Source organism: Salvelinus alpinus, chromosome 3 (genome assembly GCF_045679555.1).
Source record: "Salvelinus alpinus chromosome 3, SLU_Salpinus.1, whole genome shotgun sequence".
NCBI classification, from domain to species: Eukaryota; Metazoa; Chordata; class Actinopteri; order Salmoniformes; family Salmonidae; genus Salvelinus; species Salvelinus alpinus.
The window spans coordinates 57,770,572-57,794,033 of record NC_092088.1 but is presented as its reverse complement, the minus strand read 5'-3'; the positions used below and the strand labels follow the sequence as shown (position 1 = coordinate 57,794,033).

The 23,462-nt window shown below is 44.0% G+C and overlaps 1 protein-coding gene across 6 annotated transcripts in view; it reads left to right on the top strand.

The window, feature by feature from the left end:
• Window positions 1-23,462, top strand: part of LOC139571002 (zinc transporter 6-like) — an 85,745-nt gene that overhangs the window by 52,573 nt on the left and 9,710 nt on the right. For 5 of the 6 annotated variants that reach the window (XM_071393438.1, XM_071393435.1, XM_071393434.1 and 2 more), the window contains 4 exons: window positions 5,652-5,732; window positions 6,719-6,754; window positions 7,555-7,649; window positions 15,211-15,259. In XM_071393438.1, the coding sequence (XP_071249539.1) occupies window positions 5,652-5,732; window positions 6,719-6,754; window positions 7,555-7,649; window positions 15,211-15,259 (261 nt within the window). Of the gene's footprint in view, window positions 1-5,651; window positions 5,733-6,718; window positions 6,755-7,554; window positions 7,650-15,210; window positions 15,260-21,163; window positions 22,884-23,462 lie in introns of those variants that run through there. The other variant, XM_071393439.1, reaches the window with a different exon arrangement.

Below are 23,462 nucleotides of genomic sequence, written 5' to 3'. Positions count from 1 at the left end.
ACCATTTATTATGTTCAACATAGGAGCGCCAAACACAGGAAGGGAGCTCTTTCAGTAGTTTAGTTGGAATAGGGTTTAGTAAGCAACTGGAAGGTTTAGAGGCCATGACTATTTTCGTGAATGTGTCGAGATACAGGATTTTAAAAACTTGAGTGTCTCCATTAATCCTAGATCCTGGCAGTTCTGTGCAGACTCAGGACAACTGAGCTTTGCATATATACGCAGATTCAAAGAGGAGTCCGTAGTTTGCTTTCTAACGATCGTGATCTTTTCGTTGAAGAAGTTCATGAATTCATCACTGCTGAAGTGAAAGCCATCCTCTCTTGGGGAATGCTGCTTTTTAGTTAGCTTTGCGACAGTATCAAAAATAAATGTTGGGTTCTTATTCTCCTTAATTAAGTTGGAAAAATAGGATGATCGAACAGCAGTGAGGGCGCTTCGATATTGCACGGTACTATCTTTCCTAGACAGTGCCATTTCCGTAAAAAAATTCTGGAAGATTGCTTCAGGGCTTGGGTATTTTCTGTATACCACGGAGCAAATTTCTTATGACAAATATTTTTTGTTTTTAAAGGTGTGACTGCTTCTTGGGTATTACGCAAGGTTACATTTAGCTCCTCAGTTAGGTGGTTAACAGATTGTTGTGCTCCGACGTCCTTGGGTAGGTGGAGGGAGTCTGGAAGGGCATCTAGGACTCTTTGGGTTGTCCGAGAATTTATAGCATGGCTTTTGATAATCTTTGGATGGGGTCTGAGCAGATTATTTTTTGCGATTGCAAACGTAATAGGATGGTGGTCCGATAGTTCAGGATTATGAGGGGGAAAAAATTGATCCAAAATATGTATTCCTCTGGACAAAACTAGATCCAGGGTATGTCTGTCACAATGCGTAGGTCCGGAGACATGTTAGACAACATCCACTGAGTCTGATGGCTGCGAAAGCCTTTTGGCGTGGGTCTGTGGACTTTTCCATGTGGATATTGAATTCACCCCAAAAAATGATCAGCCTTGACCCCAAATGTTCCTATTTGACCTTGTAAACTCACCCAAAACAATTCAGCCTTGACCCCAAATTTTCCTATTGGACCTTGTAAACTCAGTGAGGAATGCTGTATATGGCCCAGAAGGCCTGTCAACAGTGACTGTAAAACGTGATTGAGAAGGCTGCATAGATTTCATGAATAGAAGCTCAAAAGACGCAGTCATTTTTTGGGTTGGTAAATTTTGTTGTTGGAAATGTTAGCTACACCTCCGCCTTTGCAGGATGCATGGGGAATATGGTCACTAGTGTAACCAGGAGGAGAGGCCTCATCAGGCTTGAGCCATGTTTGTCAGGCCAATCACATCAAGGTTATGATCAGTGATTAGTTCATTGACTATGACTGCCTTGGAAGTGAAGGATCTAACATTAAGTAGCCCTATTTTGAGATATCAGAATTTCTTTCAATAATGACAGTAATGGAGGAGGTCTTTATTCCAGTGAGATTGCTAAGGCAAACACCGCCATGTTTACTTTTGCCCAACCTAGATCAAGTCACACAGATGCTGTTTTAATGGGGATAACTGAGCTGACTATACTGACTATGCTAGTGTCAAACTACTAAACTGACAGGCTAGCTAACAACCTGCAGCATGGCCTGCACCCTATCTCATTGTGGAGCTAGAGGATTTAGAGCCCTGTCTATGTTGATAGTTAAGATGAAGGCACCCCTCCAGCTAGGATGGAGTCCGTCACTCCTCAGCATGTCATGCTTGGTCCAATTATCTACAAATTCAATCTTTTGAGAGGGGCAGAAAACAGTTTTCAACCAGTTTTCAACCAGCGATTGAGTTGTGAGACTTCTGTAGGGCTCATCACTCCCCCTAACTGGCTAAATGAGCAACTCCGGTTGAGCATGCCGACAGCATTTCTTTCCAGAAGCCTTGAGAAAATTGTCAGACTGCGTGGATTGTGCGGGGGGGATTTGTACTACTATCTGTACTTACTGGTGGCACAGATGTTGTTTCTTCCTTTCCTACTCTTAAATTTCCTTTGCCTAACGATTGCGTCTGAAGCTGGGCTTGCAACTCGGCTATCCTCACCATAAGGCAGTAGTTCTCCTGCATATTATGAGTACAGCGTCTACAATTAGATGGCACAGCGTTAATGTTATTACTTCGCTTTTTTGGCTGGTGGAGGTTCTCTAGAACCCTGTCCAGATAAAGTGTCCAGGGTGAAAAAGTTGAGCGCACAAAAACTAAGACGTTGGTATAAGTATATATTTTAAACCTGCATATTTAGCTAAAAGAAATCCAGGTGAGCAGGCAATATTAACCAGGTGAAATTGTGTCACTTCTCTTGCGTTCATTGCACGCAGAGTCAGGGTATATGCAACAGTTCGGGCCGCCTGGCTCATTGCGAACTAATTTGGCAGAATTTTACGTAATTATGACATAACATTGAAGGTTGTGCAATGTAACAGGAATATTTAGACTGATGGATGCCACCCGTTAGATAAAATACGGAAAGGTTCCGTATTTCACTGAAAGAATAAATGTTTTGTTTTCGAGATGATAGTTTCCGGATTCGACCATATTAATGACCTAAGGCTCGTATTTCTGTGTGTTATTATGTTATAATTAAGTCTATGATTTGATAGAGCAGTCTGACTGAGCGATGGTGGGCACCAGCAGGCTCGTAAGCATTCATTCAAACAGCACTTTCGTGCGTTATGCCAGCAGCTCTGCTGTTTATGAACTCAAGCCTATCAACTCCCGAGATTAGGCTGGTGTAACCAATGTGAAATGCCTAGCTAGTTAGCGGGGTGTGTGCTAATAGCGTTTCAAACGTCACTCGCTCTGAGACTTGGAGTAGTTGTTCCCCTTGCTCTGCATGGGTAACGCTGCTTCGAGGGTGGCTGTTGTCGATGTGTTCCTGGTTTGAGCCCAGGTAGCGGCGAGGAGAGGGATGGAAGCTATACTGTTACACTGGCAATACTAAAGTGCCTATAAGAACATCCGATAGTCAAAGGTATATGAAATGCAAATCGTATAGAGAGAAATAGTCCTATAATTCCTATAATAACTACAACCTAAAACTTCTTACCTGGGAATATTGAAGACTCATGTTAAAAGGAACCACCAGCTTTCATATGTTCTCATGTTCTGAGCAAGGAACTTAAACGTTAGCTTTCTTACATGGCACATATTGCACTTTTACTTTCTTCTCCAACACTTTGTTTTTGCATTATTAATATCGGCTTTTTTGGTCCTCCAATAATCGGTATCGGCGTTGAAAAATCATAATCGGTCGACCTCTACTCAGGATGCTTTACTGTTGGCATGACACAAGACTGATGGTAGTGCTCACCTTGTCTCCGGACAACCTTTTTCCGGATGCCCCAAACAATTGGAAAGGGACTTCATCAGAGAAAATGACTTCACCCCAGTCCTTAGCAGTCCAATCCCTGTACCTTTTGCAGAATATCCGTCTGTCCCTGATGTTTTTCCTGGAGAGAAGTGGCTTCTTTGCTGCCCTTCTTGACACCAGGCCATCCTACAAAAGTCTTCGCCTCCCTGTGTGTACAGATGCACTCACACCTGCCTGCTGCCATTCCTGAGCAAGCTCTGTACTGGTGGTGCCCCGATCCCGTAGCTGAATCAACTTTAGGAGACTGTCCTGGCGCTTGCTGGACTTTCTTGGGCGCCCTGAAGCCTTCTTCACAACAATTGAACCGCTCTCCTTGAAGTTCTTGATGATCCGATAAATGGTTGATTTAGGTGCAATCTTACTGGCAGCAATATCCTTGCCTGTGAAGCCCTTTTTGTGCAAAGTAATGATGACGGCACGTGTTTCCTTGCAGGTAACCGTGGTTGTCAGAGGAAGAACAATGATTCCAAGCAACACCCTCCTTTTGATGCTTCCAGACTGTTATTTGAACTCAATCAGCATGACAAAATGATCTCGAGCCTTGTCCTCGTCAACACTCACACCTGTGTTAACGAGAGAATCACTGACATGATGTCAGCTGGTCCTTTTGTGGCAGGGCTGAAATGCAGTGGAAATGTTTTTTGGGGATTCAGTTCATTTGCATGGCAAAGAGGGACATTACAATTCATCTAATCACTCTTCATAGCATTCTGGAATATATGCAAATTGCCGTCATACAAACTGAGGCAGCAGACTTTGTGAAAATGTATATTTGTGTCATTCTCAAAACTTTTGGCCACGACTGTATGTATTGATATGTGTGACGTTTTAAATGTATGTATTTCAGTCCTTGACTAATAAAGTCCTGTACTATTTCATGTGGACCCCATGAAGAGTAGCTGATGCTTTTGCAGTGGGGATCCTAATAAATACCAAAACATATTTAGAACTTGTATTATTCAAAAAGATTAAAAACCATCATACCGTCAATAATGTGAAAAATATTGTGATATGATATTTTGGCCATATCGCCCAGCCCTAGCAGCCATGTACAGCTGTCTTGACAAATAAATAGGCCTATACAGGCCCGCTTCAAGCATAGAAAATCATGCCACTCGCTCATGAGTTCAGCAACACGTTGTGATATGGCACAATACACTTCTGTGAATCAAATTTGACCTACATAATCAATTAAGCAATACCATAGAAACGTTTCCATTATATACAGTTCAATTTACAGAAACGGAAACCAATAGGCTATCAAGAAAACCATAATAGCACCTGCAGTAACCAAGTGTTCCAGCCACTCTCTTCCTATGAACCAGTTGCTATAAATTAACATTTTTGGATAGAACCTGCGGCTGGGGTAGGATTCTAAGCTAACCTGGGCTGGCTCCTCTGTTCCAAGATCATTAGGAACAGTCGGAGGTGGAGGCGACTTTGGAGCCATTATCCTGGCTGCACTTATGGAAGGGTGGGTAGGCTCTGCACAAGGAGTTAGCTGGAGCTCGGCAGCGGCCTTGGTGGTTTGATGCTGCTGCTCATCACTCTCCTTCTCCTTTGTTTGGGTACTTTTGGCTAAGCAAATTTCTGATCGTGGCAGATTAGCTGGTTCGAGCTAGCTAAATAGACTAAGGCTAATAACACTAACGCTTTTTACAGCTAGCTAAGCGTGAAGCAGCTTCAATAGTAAACTTGACCCCGCCCTTATAAATCAAAATCAAATATTACAGGTGTATTCACGTTATTCACTTAGCCTGCCACCGAGATGACAGATAAGAAGCCTTTTTTCATGATTTTTGTGGAAACCCAAAGTAGTCCTACCTAACCGCCCAGTGGCTTTCCGTAGCCCCCCTACACACACCACGGCACGTCCTGTCCATTGTGCTGACACAGCGCAGAGGAGTTGTAGATTTTTTTTGCGCCAACCTGTCACTCATTTTAACTTTTTAGCTATTTTTATAAAGGGACATAAAACTAACCGAGGGGGCTGTGCCCCCTTTAGCCGCCTCATGGAGCTGGGCTCAATGGTCATACGATTAACAAACTATCTGTTGATAAGCAATTGCTTGTTATGGCTAGGGTTAGGTTTAGAATAAGGGTAAAAGTTAAGTTTAGGGGTAGGATAAGGGTTAGGGCTACGGTTAGTAGATAGTTAGTTAGTTAATTGAAATGTTACTGATAGTGTTTAGACCGTCTACAGATGGACAATCCAAATAAAGTGTTACCATGTGTTCCTCCAGGTTTGAGCGGCTGGAGGTCCTAGCTGTGTTTTCCTCCACGGTGCTGGTGCAGCTGGGAGCTCTGTTCATCCTGAAGGAGAGGTGGGTGGAACCAGGGTTTACCCCTGTTTGTGACAGGGGATGGAGTGGGGTGGGGGACTGGGGCTTCTGAATATTTCAGAGCTGTGGGAATGTCTCCTCCTGCCTGTGCCCACACCTAGGACCAAGCGCCCAGAACCAGGGTTTATCCAGCGGTCACGGCTCAGGCAGGGAAGGGGTGAGGAGGGGAGTGAGTGCTGCCAACTAGTACATCAACCATGTGTGTGTGTTTGTGTGGCCCTTAATTCCAATAGCATAGAGAGTAAGAGCGAGCGAGAAAGAACCGGACTGAATGGGGTTGTATGAGGAGAAGATGTATGTTTGTGTTGATGAGTGTAGGACATATTTCAGAGCTGGGGTCATGTTTGCTCCTGCATATGTCCACACCTTAGCCTGAAGCACACATTATAGAAGACATGGTTTATCTAAAGGTCACGTTTCTGGAAGGGGAGGGGAGAGATGATGATGTTACACCGTCATACAAGCATGTGTGTAACAAGGCTTCCGGTATTCAGAGAGAAACAGAGGGGGAGGGGAGGGTAATATGAGAGAATACATACTGTGTATTTGTGGTAAATGTATGGTAAATATAGACTGGCTGCATGCCTTCTTCCCTCCATGCCACCATGAATACTGGACACAGGTTTTGATCGTCCACCTTAAAAGGGTCAAGTTGATGTTGTCATGTTTACATGTTGGAATTTATCCTGTTGAAATATGCAAAAACACTTCTGTATAGCCTTGAGGGGTGTTTCTGAATATCTTTTGTCACGGTGAGTGGTACTAGTGTCACTATCAGACTTAATCAGCCATTTAGCTCCCAGCGTGTCCTGGCCATCTATTATATCACTCTGCTTTAACATCTCAGCACAGGCAACAGTTTTTCCCGGTCAGGTCACGTGGAACATTTTTTGTTTGTTTATTTACTTGTCCCATATTGCCCCATGTTTCTGTGTGACAGTTTTTCTTCCCTTCTGTTATTTTGCCAGTCTGGAGAGATTCGTGGAGCAGCCGGAGGTGCACACGTAAGTAGGCCCCTGTCCACACACGCACTCCCATGCACCCCTGTTCCACACACACACACACACACACACACACACACACACACACACACACACACACACACACACACACACACACACACACACACACTCCAGGGAGAACATCAGCCCAAACAAACATCACAGCTGGGTCTGGGTCCAGATAGAATTAGCCTACCGTTCCTCTCATCCCTCTAAACTGTACGCAATGGGATTCTCAGCTAATCAGGTTGCCGTCCCTCGCTGCAGCTGCACCATCCTGGATCGCCATTATGAAACAAAGATTAGTAGTTTGATGAAAACACGACCGACTTAAACCCGTCTTCGTTGACGAGATTACCTTTCAAAGCAGTGGAACATTGGAGATGTGATGTTGTGTGTAATGCGGGGCAATATCACTAAAACTACAGATTATTATCACTGCTGGGCAGCAGGTGCCAGCCAGGCAAGACGCCACATGTTCTAGGTACCAGAACACTTAATCTAGTGGAGAACATCCATTTACACTGCAGCACCAACTGAATTCCTCCAGCATTAAAATCTGCCTCTATTTTTATGTTTATGTGGATGTTTGTGTTTTGGAAACGTTTACACGTGTTTGTTTCCCATTATGATTCACTTATTTCACTTCATTGTGAAAGTGTCATGTATTCCAAATTAATTTTAGCAATTATATTGAAGTCAACGGAGACTACTGTATAAGCCATGGAGAGTATGTGTTGTGTTTGACATGTGTTACAAGTATGCATCTATGTTGTACTGATAATGGTCCTATGTGTGTGTAGGGGTCGTCTGTTGGTGGGGACCTTTGTAGCGCTGTTCTTCAACCTGTTAACTCTGCTCTCTGTGAAGAACAAGCCCTTTGTCTATGTCTCAGAAGGTAGGTCAACTCTGACTCTCCTCACCTCTCACTGCCTAGTATGTCTGAGGTTATAATAAACTGCTATACTAACTTACTGTGTGTAAAAAGAGGTTGACAATATTAGTGTCAATAATAATATATAATAATTTATGCCAATTTATAATGCATCATTATTGTGGTTCATTCTGGGATACTATCAGGTTTTCAGCTGTTTTTGTGAGTAATGGATTCCACACGGTCATTGATAATCAATTATAGCTGTAGTACATGCCAGTCCTAGTACCATGGTGCCTCCTCACTGTCCCTGGTCCTGCTGTATGTGGGTCTGTCTGCTGCAGTCTGTCTGTTATTCCCTGAGCTGCCAGCAGGGGGCCTGGCGCTGCACGATGCCTGTGGCTGCAGTGCTCCACTATGCAGGGCCCAAGCTGTCATGGCACACTGTTTGTTTGTAAATCCTCATTGACACAGTTATGGACTCTAGGACAATCCAGACCCCAGACTAGTTGACCCTCTAAATCTGTCTGCCTGAAATCCAATGAGACTTTTAATTGTATACACCGTGTACACACAGCCCTGGGCACGTCATTTGCACTGTCTTTACTCTAGCCCAAGATTGAACCACGTATTCAGAGAAAAAGTTTGCTAGGAGAGATGGGAGGGATGCGGTAAGGCGAGAGAAAGAGATGAGAATGGCCATAGAAGAGAGCCAGAATGAATGGAGACGGGAGGAAAATACAATACCTGGAGATCACACAGTCAGCACTTGACCTAGTAAAGGCCAGCATAGAAAGCTGTTCTTCCTGTCTTTGTTTGTTTGTTTTGAGCCCAATGTTTACGACACAAGCAAAATGTTGTCTGTGTCCCCTTCGCCTATGGTTTGTGCTGTGTTAGTGTCAGCTCCGATTTGCCCAATGTTTTTGATTGGTCCAGATGTGGTCCATGGCCTCTTAGAGACTATATAGCTTTGCTCTTATGTAATTAAGGGCTTTAATTGAGCAGTATGCTTGATTAGGAGCACTACGACTGTCTTGCCTTCCTCCTTTGCCTTTCATTGGAATGACTTAATCTGCTCGAGGAACATTATTAGGACTCGAGACGAGACTTAGATCATGGACGACTTGTCTTCTCTTTCAGCCTGTCTGTTACCCAGTCACGTGCCACAGAGAAGAGCTCTGAATGGCTCTAGTTGTACCTCTCTCCACCAGTCCTCTCCTTGGTTTGGAAGGATTTCTTCCTGTGTTTTGGCCCTTAGCAGGTTGCATTGAGTAACAGTGATGTAGTGCACAATGACAGATGGTTTTCATGTTAGTATGCACATTTAGATTGTGCTGTTTGTGATTGATGAGTTGTGGTGAAGCTGTACATTGGGTACATTTTGTCTGGGTCATTCACTTTACCCCACACTCAAATAAACCAGGCTAAATTAACAGGCTAACTTCATTTAACATCTCATTGCCAGGAGTGCATTAGTCACGCTAAAGGCACACACACACACACACACACACACACACACACACACACACAGTGAGTTCAAAATTGTATTATATAAGCATGTTCCAGACGGCAGAGCCCTGAGGCAGCCAGACAGGCTGCCATATCATAAATAAGTCACTCTGCTAAAATGGTTCATTCATGGAGTAGGCCCAGCAAAATTACCCTTCCTGTGGCTTTACTCAACACAAGTCCCCAGAATGGGGGGTGGGTTTCATGTGTTACTCTGACTGTTTTTGTACACTAAGATGGTTTGCATTATGATTATAAATAATTGTTTTTATTCATAATGATTAGTAATGTATTATTCAAATGAACATTTATAGACTTAAACACCTTTATAATGCTGTAACGGAAATGGGGCTATGGACAGTAAACTTGAAAGAGGATTGCTTATCTGTTGGTTAGCAAGCAGACTTTCTAGGACTATTCCTGTCTCCATCACAAGCACCTCAGACTCATATCCTTAAGAAGCGGTACATGATACTAGGGTTGGGGTATTTTACGATTGCATCGTCTATAAAACTTTTCAACTGTCAAATCAATAACACGTTCTACGCTACATAACCAAAAGTATGTGAACACCTGCTCATCAAACATCTCATTCCAAAACCATGGGCATTAATATGGAGTTGGTCCCCCCTTTGCTGCTATAACAGCCTCCACTCTTCTGGGAAGGCTTTCCACTAGATGTTGGGACATTGCTGCGGGGACTTGCTTCCAATCAGCCACAAGAACATTCGTGAGGTCGGGCACTGATGTTGGGCAATTAGTGTTCCAATTCATCCCAAAGGTGTTCGATGGGGTTGAGGTTAGGGCTCTTTGCAGGCCAGTCAAGTTCTTCCACACTGATTTTGACAAACCTTTTCTGTATGGACCTCGTTTTGTGCACGTGGGCATTGTCATGCTGAAACAAAGATTTCCCTTCACTGGAACTAAGGGGCCTGAACCATGAAAAACAGCCCCAGATCATTATTCTTCCTCCACCAAACTTTACAGTTGGCACTATGCATTGGTGCAGGTAGTGTTCTCCTGGCATCTGCCAACCCATATTTGTCCATCGGATTGCCAAATGGTGAAGCGTGATCCATCACTCCAGACGCTTGGCGCATGGGGATAGGTTTGTATGCGGCTGTTCGGCCATAGAAACCATTTCATGAAGCTCCTGATGAACATTTCTTGTGCTGACGTTGCTTCAAGAGGCAGTTTGGAACTCGGTAGTGAGTGTTGCAACCGAGGACAGATTATAACACTACCCGGGAAAAGTCTGAATCCACTAATTTCAAGTGGTGTCCACATACTTTTGGGGGTCAATGGAAAATGTTTGTTTTCCCCAATTTGTGGCCGTGGTCACGGAAGTCCTTCTTATTACATGAAAAGCAACTCGGAGTATGAACAATGTTTGACAGCCATCACCGATGGTGACGACATTGTGATGTTACAAACAATGGTTTAGCATATTTGAATTTGACTGCAATTCCTGATGAAACTGAGTATTTTTGTCTGTAATAAAGCACTTTTGTGGGGGGAAACTCATTCTGATTGGCCTAGGCCCGCCCATGGTTGCGCACCTGCCCAGTCATGTGAAATCCATGGATTAGGGCCAAATTAATTTATTTCAGTTGACTGATTTCCTTATGTGAGCTGTAACTCAGTAAGATTGTTGCATTTCTATTTTTGCTCAGTAGTGTAGAAAGAGCAGAGAGCACCAAAGCAGAGCAAAACGTCAGATAGGGCCTAACATGTTTTATTCCATCCTTCCAATGTCGATTTATCATGGGCCTTTTGCAGCAGACACTCTGGCGTATTGTTTTAAAATCTTTATCTCCCCAATCTCCAATCGATTTTAATGTGACTTGTTGGCCTAGGCATAGCCTACTCTTTCATGATCAACCATCTCAGAAAGTTGTTTAGTAATAATGAGAGAGATAACAAACAATTGCAAGAGAGACTTATCAAATAGGAAGTTTAAACAAACCTGGTACGTTTCTGCTTTAGTTGAAGTGTAGGCAAATAAATTGTGCCCTTGGGAAATCCCTCCTTGCAAACCAAACAGGCAATAATATAGGCCTACACATAGGCTACTGTCAATAAAAGTTGCAGTAAATGTTTATTTCACAAATTAAACAATATAGGCTCATTTTTCTAATATTATCAAAGTGTTTGTTATTGTCGTTGAATTGCTCAGTGGGCAATCGGCATAAGCTCCCGCAACAACGCTTTTTAATATCATTTTCAATAGCTTACAAATTTTGCATTTACAGTGCATTCGGAAAGTATTCAGACCTCTTGACTTCATCTACATTTGTTACGTCACAGCCTTATTCTAAAATGGATTAAAAAAAAAAAAATTTAAATCCTCATCAATCTTCACACACTACTCTATAATGAAAAAGCGGAAACAGGTTTTTCAACAAAAAAAATGCATATTTATTAAAAATAATTAACAGAAATACCTTATGTTACATAAGCATTCAGACCCTTTGCTATGAGACTCGAAATTGAGCTCTGGTGCATCCTGTTTACATTGATCATCATTGAGATGTTTCTATAACTTGGTGCAAGTCCACCTGTGGTAAATTCAATTGATTGGACATGATTTGGAAAGGTACACACCTGTCTATATAAGGTCCCACAGTTGACAGTGCATTTCAGAGCAAAAACCAAGCCTTGAGGTCAAAGGAATTGTCAATAGAGATAGATCTGAGACAGGGTTGTGTCGGGGCACAGATCTGGGGATTGTCTGCAGCATTGAAGGTCACCAAGAATCAAATCAAATGTTATTTGTCACATGCGCCAAAGGTGTAGACCTTACTGTGAAATGCTTACTTACAAGCCCTTTACCAACAATGCAGTTCAAGAAAGAGTTAAGAAAATATTTACTAAATAAACTAATGTAAAAAAAATCTAATCAAATTAAAAAGTAACACAAGAAAATTCCATAACAATAATAAGGCTATATACAGTGGGGAGAACAAGTATTTGATACACTGCCGATTTTGCAGGTTTTCCTACTTACAAAGCATGTAGATGTCTGTAATTTTTATCATAGGTACACTTCAACTGTGAGAGACGGAATCTAAAACAAAAATCCAGAAAATCACATTGTATGATTTTTAATTAATTAATTTGCATTTTATTGCATGACATAAGTATTTGATCACCTACCAACCCAGTAAGAATTTGAATCTTGCTCACATTGAGGGAGAGGTTGTTGTCCTGGCTCCACACTGCCAGGTCTCTGACCTCCTCCCTATAGGCTGTCTCATCGTTGTCGGTGATCAGGCCTACCACCGGTGTGTCGTCTGCGAACTTAATTATGGTGTTGGAGACGTGTTTGGCCACGCAATCGTGGGTGAACAGGGAGTACAGGAGGGGCCCAAGTGTTGAGGATCAGCTTGGCAGATGTGTTGTTGTCTACCCTTACCACCTGGGGGCGGCCCGTCAGGAAGTCCAGGATCCAGTCCAGTTGCAGAGGGAAGTGTTTACTCCCAGGGTCCTTAGCTTAGTGATGAGCTTTGTGGGCACTATGGTGTTGAACGCTGAGATGTAGTCAGTGAACACAGTGACCTCCATCATTCTTAAATGGATGAAGTTTGGAACCGCCAAGACCTTTCCTAGAGCTGGCCGTCCGGCTAAACTGAGCAATCGGGGGAGAAGGGCCTTGGTCAGGGAGGTGACAAAGAACCCGATGGTCACTGACAGAGCTCCAGAATTCCTCTGTGGAGATGGGAGAACCTTCCATAAGGACAACCACCTCTGCAGCACTCCACCAATCAGGCCTTTATGGTAGAGTGGCCAGACAGAAGCCACTCCTTAGTAAAAGGCACATGACAGCCCTTTTGCAGTTTGCCAAAAGGCATTTAAAGGACTCTCAGACCATGAGAAACAAGATTCTCTGGTCTGATGTAACCAAGATTGAACTCTTTGGCCTGAATGCCAAGCGTCACGTCTGGAGGAAACCTGCCACCATCCCTAGGGTGAAGCATGGTGGTGGAAGCATCATGCTGTGGGGATGCTTTTCAGCGGCAGGGACTTGGAGACTAGTCAGGATCGAGGGAAAGATGAACGAAGCAAAGTACAGAGAGATCCTTGATGAAAACGTACTTCAGAGTGCTCAGGACCTCAGACTGGGGCAAAGGTTCATCTTCCAACAGAACAATGACCCTTAGCAGACAGCCAAGACACCGCAGGAGTGGCTTCGAGACAAGTCTCTGAATGTCCTTGAGTGACCCAGCCAGAGCCCGGACTTGAACCCGAGCAAAAATCTCTGGAGAGACCTGAAAATAGCTGTGCAGCGACGCTCCCCATCCAACCTGACAGAGCTTGAGAGGATCTGCAGTGAAGAATGGGGGAAACTCCCCAAATACAGGTGTGCCAAGCTTGTACGGTGGTGTCATACCCAAGAAGACTCTAGGCTGTAATCGCTGCCAAAGGTGCTTCAACAAAGTACTGAGTAAGGGTCTGAATACTTATGTAAATGTGATATTTCAGTTTTTTTTTTTTTTTACATATTTTTCCTTGGTCATTATGGGTATTGTGTGTAGATTAATGGGGGGGACTATTAAATCAGTTTTATAATAAGGCTGTAACGTAACAAAATGTGGAAAAAGTCAAGGTGTCAACAACAATCAGATAAAAAAAGTTTTTTGCCTATAACATCCTTTATAACACTTGAATGAACATTGGCTTAGGCGAAAAAACGAATAGGCCTATTATCCTTAAGCTATATGCCTTTTGCCTGTCAAACTGTAATAATCCTAAATATATAAACCGATAAAGCAAATTAATATTTATAACATTCTTTATAGCCTAACACATGAAAACAAATGAACATTTGCTTATGCATTCGCTTAAAACTAACAGGCCTATTTGGGTATGCCTTTTTCCTATCGTACTGTACAAATCCTAAATACAGGCCAGCAAGTTATAAAATACATTAGTTAAGTTGTGTAAACAAAATGCGAAACAACCTAAATTAGTTTTAAAATATATTTTCATGGTTTGACGGAACATTTTTGCCTATCCCATAGACTATGTCTTTCGAATAAGATGCATCTGGATTTGAATATAGGCTACATTTTAAAATAAATCATAAAGTGCAACAAGGAACCATTAGGTCTAGTTGTTTTTTACCATGTCTTAGGCCTACCGAATATCATAGCCATGGGAACTACGGGTGTTGAGGATGCTGCAACTGGGAAAAAATATACTTTAAAAAAAATACTTATTGTACTAGGCCTTTTATTACTCCTGTATGAGCGGAGAAAAATACTCCTCATCAGAGCGGAGAAAAATACTCCTCAGCAGAGCGGAGGGGAAAAAAGAAATAGCTTTTATTGCACATTTGCAACTGTTATCAATTTATTAACGTTTTGTGTTTTTGCGCATGCACATGATTTATCAGTACAAATTAATTAGAGCATAAGACTATGTCCTGTCCCTTTTTGCCACACCATAGTCTCTTTCAGAGAATATTGTCGTACAAAATCTGGACCAAACATTTAGCTTTGCTTTGAAAATGTGGATGTTTTGTGTCCTGTCATCTCAGAGTCAGGGAGAGACATGTTCAAGGAGAGCAAACACACATACACATACACAAACACCCCAAAACTCCTGGTGTGGTCAGGCTTATGTGGGGGAGTGAAAATTGGATTTGGGGAAGGCTTTTTTGTAGTCTCTCTCAATGCCTCTCACTTATCTGCCTAAACCACAGTAAACTAGCCAATATGAGCTGAGAGGTTTGCTCTGTAGCCATTTGTGTTTAAACATCACAGATGGCGGTGGGATACTCTAAAATCATATATGTGCCCTCCCCTGGTCAGTCGTCTGTGATTGTAACCCATCCTGCGGGGTGGACAGCTGAGGACACACTCTGCTTGCTGATCAAATGGCACTCGGGTCCTGTTACCGCCACAACAATGGCAACTGTGGAGGAAGATATATGGGAACAGACTGCAGATAAGGGCTGCTAGAGTGATGCTCTCTCACTGTGTTGATGTGTGTAATTCTGACCCCTGTCTTCTGTCTTCTCTCTTTTTTTTTCTCCATCCCTCATTCTCTCCCCCCCGCACCATCCTCCCAACAGCTGCCAGCACCAGTTGGCTCCAGGAGCATGTCGCAGACCTGAGTCGAAGGTAAGATCCTCTTTCAATGAGTCATCCTGCTGTATTGATCCTCCTTGTTTTCCCCCTGTAGTCCAGAAGTGGACAGTTTCCCTCCCAAGCATCCCTCAGGAAATATATGCACCACAGTGTATGTGTGTAATGTGATTAGCAGTCTGTCCCAATCAAACTGAGGCTAAAGGGTAAATAGACACACAGAACTACCCTACGCCTTGACCCTTTTTCTCTCCAGATGAAATCCTGCGACTAGTGAGGTCCGGTCACCCGACAACCTGTCCGCTCAACCCGATCCCCTCCTCCCTTCTCCATACCATCTCTGGAGACCTTCTCACTTCCCTCATCAACTCATCCCTGACCACTGGCTGCGTCCCCTCTGACTACAAAATGGCCCGAATCGCTCCCCTCCTAAACTAACACTTGACTCCTGACGTCAAAAACTACAGACCTTCTTTATTTTCTTTCCAAAACACTTCAGCGTACTGTCTCTGACCAACTCTTGCTATCTTTCTCAGAACGATCTTCTTGACCCTAACCAGTCATGCTTCAAGACGGGTCCCTCAACCGAGACTGCTCTTCTCTGTGTTTTACGGAGGCTCTCTGCACTGCCAAAGGCGACTCTCTCTTCTCTGTTCTCATCCTCCTAGATCTATCCGCTGCCTTCGACACCGTAAACCGTCAGATCCTCCTCTTCACTCTCTCAGGGCTGGGTGTCTCTCAGGCTCTGCACACTCTTGGATTGCATCGTACCTGGCAGGCCAGTCCTACCAGGTGACGTGGAGACGATCTGTGTCTGCACCACGTACTCTCGCTACTGGTGTCCCCCAAGGCTCAGTTCTAGGCCCTCTCTATACACCAAGTCACTCTGCTCTCATCCTCACATGGTCTCTGCTATCATTGCTATTTGGATGACACTCAACTACTTTTCTCCTTCCCCCTTCTGACACCCAGGTGGCGACACGCATCTCTGCGTGCCTGGCATATATCTCCATTTGGATGTCGGCCCACCACCTCAAGCACAACAACACGGAGCTACACTTCCTCCCGTAGAATGCCTGCCCGCTTCAAGACCACTCCATCACGGTTGACAACTCCACGGTGTCCCCCTCCCAGAGTACAAAGAACCTTGGACAACACTGTTGTTCTCTGCAAACATCAAAGCAGTGACTCACTCCTGCAGGTTCATGCTCTACAACATCCGTAGATTATGATCCTACCTCACACAGTAAGCGGTGCCGGTCCGAATCCAGGCACTTGTCATCTCCTGTCTGGACTACTGCCTCGCTGTTGGCTGGGCTCTCCGCTTGTGCCATCAAACCCCTGCAACTTATCCAGAACGCTGCAGCCTGCCTGGTGTTTAATCTCTCTCATGTCACCCCGCTTCTCCACACACTCCACTGGCTTCCAGTCGAAGCTCGCATCCACTACAAGACCATGGAACTTGCCTACAGAACAGCAAGAGGGACTACCCCTTCCTACCTTCAGGCTATACTCAAACCCTACACCCCAACCCAAGCACTCCATTCTGCCACCTCTGGTCTCTTGACCCTCCCACCTCTACGGGAGGGCAGCTCCCACAGCCCAGTCCAAGCTCTTCTCTGTCCTGGCATCCCAGTGGTGGGACCAGCTTCCCCCTGAAGCCAGGACAGCAGAGTCCCTGTCCATCTTCTGAAAACATCTGAAACCCTACCTCTTCAAATAGTATTTTAAATAATCCCACAGCATCCCCCTTGCGTGAACTAACACTCGCACTTGTCTCCCCCCCTTTACTAGCGCTGACTTTGCTGCTAGCTACTTTATTGAGGAAAAATGTGCTTACCGGTACTATGAATGTGATATGTGGGTGTCTGTCCCACTTAGCTTAAGATGAATGCACTCTGTAAGTCGCTCTGGATAAGAGCGAAATGACTAAAACATTTCAAAATGTACATAAAACATGACATGGGGTGTAGTAGTATATTTTTTCAGCAAGATGTTAGGGAGTGGCTTTTTCAGGGAAATATTGGCTTAATTGAGCTTCTTGGAATTATTGTAAGGTATCTGGACAGCAAGGGCCGGTCTCATGTCATTTCCAATGGATTACAATGACCCCCTCTGGCGAAACCTGCCTGTAGAGGTCAGGTGTGAAACTCTTATCTTCCCTTTCACCTCCTCCATATTGTGCTGTGTGCCCTTGCCCTGGGGTTAAGACCTGATGGATACTCTCAGGTCAGCCACTTCCTGGCCCTCACCCCTGGAGACCCTGTGCAGGGCTGGGGAGAGGCTTGACAGTGAAACTCCACCCCCTCCACCTTTCCTCATATAGTAGCTTCCAGGATGATGAATCGCCTCACTTGTTTTGTCTGAATAATGGATGTTGGTGGGTTTTGTTTCAGTCCAGAGTGTTGAGATCATTTTGCACCTCTACTTTCTCTGCTGGTGCCCCGGTCTGGATTATGCCACTCAGGAAGTGGAAAATGACAAAAGGCTGAGTCATGTTTGGAGTTGGAGGACTCATTGAAAAAGAACCCTCCCTTACCTCCTAATGGGTTATGTGAATGAGCTGCTGAGGGTCATGTGAAACAAGCCTCTAACTCATTGCAGGTCCAGCTATATTTTGCTTTCCATTATGCAGGCGTTCCCTCATAGCTATAACACCCTGATCTCAAATAATATAGCAGTAGCAGTCTATGAAACAAAACTAGGCCTAAATTAGATTGACTCTCATAATCTATTCTAAAACCCCAAATATTATTGAAGTGGCTTTCTGTCGCATTCCATCCTGAATAGTAAAAGGCACGTACAATCCTACCCACTCTCCAGGTTACCTAGGGCAAAAGCACCTCATATACATTTTAACAAATGTATTGAAAATTCAATACAGAAATATATAATTTACATAACTTTCCACACCCCTGAATCAATACATGTTAGAATCACCTTTGGCAGCCATTACAGCTGTGAGTCTTTCTGGGTAAGTCTATAAGAGCTTTGCACACTTGTATTGTACATTATTTGCACATTCTTTTTAAAATTCTTAAAGCTCTGTCAAGGTGGTTGCTAGTTGCTAGACAGCCATTTTCAGCTCTTGCCATAGATTTTCAAGCTGATTTAAAGTCAAAACTGTAATTAGGCCACTTATGAACATTCAATGTCGTCTTGGTAAGCAACTCCAGTGTACATTTGGCCTTGTGTTTTAGGTTATTGTCCTGCTGAAAGGTAAATTTGTCTCACACTGTCTGTTGGAAAGCAGACTGAACCAGGTTTTCCTCTAGGATTTTGCCTGTGCTTAGCTCTATTCCGTTTCTTTTTATCCTAAAAAAAAATCCCTAGTCCTTGCCGATGACCAATATACCCAAAACATGATGCAGCCACCACCAAGCTTTAACATTTACATTTACATTTAAGTCATTTAGCAGACGCTCTTATCCAGAGCGACTTACAAATTGGTGCATTCACCTTATGATATCCAGTGGAACAACCACTTTACAATAGTGCATCTAACTCTTTTAAGGGGGGGGGGGTTAGAAGGATTACTTTATCCTATCCTAGGTATTCCTTAAAGAGGTGGGGTTTCAGGTGTCTCCGGAAGGTGGTGATTGACTCCGCTGACCTGGCATCGTGAGGGAGTTTGTTCCACCATTGGGGTGCCAGAGCAGCGAACAGTTTTGACTGGGCTGAGCGGGAACTGTACTTCCTCAGAGGTAGGGAGGCGAGCAGGCCAGAGGTGGATGAACGCAGTGCCCTTGTTTGGGTGTAGGGCCTGATCAGAGCCTGAAGGTACGGAGGTGCCGTTCCCCTCACAGCTCCGTAGGCAAGCACCATGGTCTTGTAGCGGATGCGAGCTTCAACTGGAAGCCAGTGGAGAGAGCGGAGGAGCGGGGTGACGTGAGAGAACTTGGGAAGGTTGAACACCAGACGGGCTGCGGCGTTCTGGATGAGTTGTAGGGGTTTAATGGCACAGGCAGGGAGCCCAGCCAACAGCGAGTTGCAGTAATCCAGACGGGAGATGACAAGTGCCTGGATTAGGACCTGCGCCGCTTCCTGTGTGAGGCAGGGTCGTACTCTGCGAATGTTGTAGAGCATGAACCTACAGGAACGGGTCACCGCCTTGATGTTAGTTGAGAACGACAGGGTGTTGTCCAGGATCACGCCAAGGTTCTTAGCACTCTGGGAGGAGGACACAATGGAGTTGTCAACCGTGATGGCGAGATCATGGAACGGGCAGTCCTTCCCCGGGAGGAAGAGCAGCTCCGTCTTGCCGAGGTTCAGCTTGAGGTGGTGATCCGTCATCCACACTGATATGTCTGCCAGACATGCAGAGATGCGATTCGCCACCTGGTTATCAGAGGGGGGAAAGGAGAAGATTAATTGTGTGTCGTCTGCATAGCAATGATAGGAGAGACCATGTGAGGATATGACAGAGCCAAGTGACTTGGTGTATAGCGAGAATAGGAGAGGGCCTAGAACAGAGCCCTGGGGGACACCAGTGGTTAGAGCACGTGGTGCGGAGACAGATTCTCGCCACGCCTCCTGGTAGGAGCGACCTGTCAGGTAGGACGCAATCCAAGCGTGGGCCGCGCCAGAGATGCCCAACTCGGAGAGGGTGGAGAGGAGGATCTGATGGTTCACAATATCAAAGGCAGCCGATAGGTCTAGAAGGATGAGAGCAGAGGAGAGAAAGTTAGCTTTAGCAGTGCGGAGCGCCTCCGTGACACAGAGAAGAGCAGTCTCAGTTGAATGACTAGTCTTGAAACCTGACTGATTTGGATCAAGAAGGTCATTCTGAGAGAGATAGCAGGAGAGCTGGCCGAGGACGGCACGTTCAAGAGTTTTGGAGAGAAAAGAAAGAAGGGATACTGGTCTGTAGTTGTTGACATCGGAGGGATCGAGTGTAGGTTTTTTCAGAAGGGGTGCAATATTAAAATATGAAGAGTGGTACTCAGTGATATGTTGTGTTAGATTTTCCCTAAACATAACGCTTTGTATTCAGGACATGAAAGTTAATTTATTTGCCAAATGTTTTGCAGTTTTACTTTAGTGTACTATTGCAAACAGGATGCATTGAATATTTTTTATTCTGTACAGGCTTCTTTCTTTGCACACTGTCATTTAGGTTAGTATTGTGGAGTAACTACAATGTTGTTGATCCATCCTCAGTTTTCTCCTCTCACAGCCATTGGACTCTGTAACCGTTTTAAAGTCACCATTGGCTTCATGGTGAAATCTCTGAGCGGTTTTCCTTCCTCTCCAATAACTGAGTTAGGAAGGATTTGAGGAGTTTCTCCCATTCTTCTCTGCAGAACCTCTCAAGCTCTGTCAGGTTGGATTGGGAGTGTTGCTGCATAGTTATTTTCAGGTCTCCAGAGATGTTCGATCAGGTTCAAGTCAAGGCTCTGGCCAAGCCACTCAAGGACATTCCGAGACTTGCCCCGAAGCCACTCCTACGTTGTCTTGTCTGTGTGCTTAGGGTCGTTATTCTGTTGGAAGGTGAACCTTCGCCCCAGTCTGAGGTCCTGAGTGCTCTGGAGCAGGTTTTCATCAAGGATCTCTGTACTTTGCTCTGTTCATCTTTCCCTCAATCCTGACTAGTCTCCCAGTCCCTGCTGCTGAAACACATGCCCACACCATGATGCTCCCTCCACCATGCTTCACCGTAGGGATGGTGCCAGGTGTCTTCCAGACGTGACGCTTGGCATTCAGACCAAAGAGTTCAATCTTGATTTCATCAGACCAGAGAATCTTATTTCTCATGGTTTGAGAGTCCTTTAGGTGCATTTTTGGCAAACTCCAAGAGGGCTGCCATGTGCCTTTTACTGAGGATTGGTTTTCGTCTGGCCACTCTACTATAAAGGCCTGATTGGTGGAGTGCTGCAGAGATGGTTGTCCTTCTGGAAGGTTCTCCCATCTCCACAGAGGAACTCTGGAGCTCTGTCAGAGTGACCATTGGGTTCTTTGTCACCTCCCTGATCAAGGCCCTTCTCCCCCGATTGCTCAGTTTGGCCGGGCGGCCAGATCTAGGGAGAGTCTTGGTTGTTCCAAATGTCTTCCATTTAAGAATGATGGAGGGCTCTGTGTTCTTGGGCACCTTCAATGCTGCACAAATATTTTGGAACCTTTCCCCAGATCTTTACCTTGACAAAATCCTGTCTCGGAGCTCTACGGACAATTATTTCACCTCATGGCTTGTTTTTTCTTCTCTGACATGCACTGTCAACTGTGGGACCTTATACAGACAGGTGTGGGCCTTTCCAAATCATGTCTAATTTACCACAGAATCCAATCAAGTTGTAGAAACATCTCAAGGATGATCAATGGAAACCAGATGCACCTGAGCTCAATTTTGAGTCTCATAACAAAGGGTCTGAATACTTATATAAATAAACTTTTTTTTTTTTTTTTATACATTTGCAAACATTTCTACATTTTGCTTTGTCATTATGGGGTATTGTGTGTAGATTGATGAGAGGGGGCGGACTATTTAATCAGTTTTAGAATAAGGCTGTAATGTAACAAAATGTGGAAAAGTCAAAGGGTCTGAATACTTTCCGAATGCACTGTACACCATCCAAAGTGTAATTAACTCCACCATTCTCAAAGGGATATTCAATGTCTGCTTTTTTTATTTTTACCCATCTACCAATAGGTGCCCTTCTTTGCGAGGTATTGGAAAATGTCTCTGGTCTTTGTTCTTGAATCCGTTTTTGAAGTTCACTGCTTGACTGAGGGACCTTAAAGATAATTGAACGGAGATGAAGTAGTCATTAAAATCCTGTTAAACACTTATTACACACAGTGAGTCCATGAAACTTACTATGTGATTTAAAGCACATTTTTACTCCTGAACTTATTTAGGCTTGACATAACAAAGGAGTTGAATACGTATTGATACTATTATTAATAAAATATTGTTTTATTCATTTGTAAAAATGTATAGAAACATAATTCCACTTTGACATTATGGGGTACGTTGTATGCCAGTGTATGTGTACGTTGCCACGTGTATGCCAGTGACACAAAATCTAAATTTAATCACTTTTAAATTCAGGCTGTGTTACACAACAAAATGTGTGAAAAGTCAAGGGGTGTGGATACTTTCTGAAGGCGCTGTATAACAGAGTAAAGTTCTGATTGTTCTGAATAGAAGGCACAGTGGACAGGATGTCCCGGACTACTTTGACTCATTGTTTCATTATCTGCTGTAATCGTGTCATCCGTGTCTCTGGGCCTCACCACCCTCCCTGGGGTTTGGTGGGTAGACATTATATAACCCTCAGAGCTAGTCCACTGTGTACTATTATTTGGGCAACAGCGTTTAGCCTGTATTTATAGCCGACCGACATCATATCAAGTGTTTGTCTCACCGTAATCCCACAATTTCTGTCTCCAGTGGGTGGGATTATACAAACTGTCACTCTGGAACAAAGCTCCCTCTATCCACACAGTGTTCTCGCTCTCTCTCTCTCTCTCTAGGCAGCGCCGGACGCACAGACAGACGGCCGTGGAATCACACGACCCTGTCCCTAGTACTCAAATTATATCAATGCAGCGGGGAGATTTAGGAGATTATTGGGATTGTAAATCCTGCTTCCCGCTCACCCCACTCACCCCCCTCAAATGTTGGCTTCAAATTAAGTGACCGGAGGTCGAGCTTCTTAAGGTTAATGGGTTTTCTTTTCTTTTTTAAAGATAATGCCTATTTTTTTGTGTGTGTCCTTGTTGGACACCAGTGGACTGGTATCCATGCATGTTTAATAAGAGGTTGACATTGGACAGGGATGCAGTTTAAAAACACTATATAGAATTCATCTTCTCAGTATTTATCTAATCAAATAATATTATGCCAAGATCTGAATACATCGCTGCAAATTAAATAAAACAGGCTAAATGTCAGTGTATGATTTCACATTGGCTAAATGTGAGTGAACTCATTGCCCTCTACTCCCCCTACTGATGCTGATGAGTATGATGTGTGGTCCCAGACACTGCGATCCCCAGTGTTGACAGCACTCATCTGTCTGAGTAGGACATCACTTCATATCATCACGCCTACTCTGATGGGTTACACCTCCTAATGCACTGCATTAACATCTCTGATTAAACACAAAAAACTGATCTGTAAAGCATGCACACTGCCTCATCACCACACAACTGTAAGATCTGAGGGGGTTCCACTCACTATAGGAATCTTGTTTTTCTTTTTGTGAAATGAGAGCAATGTATTTATTTTAGTCACATG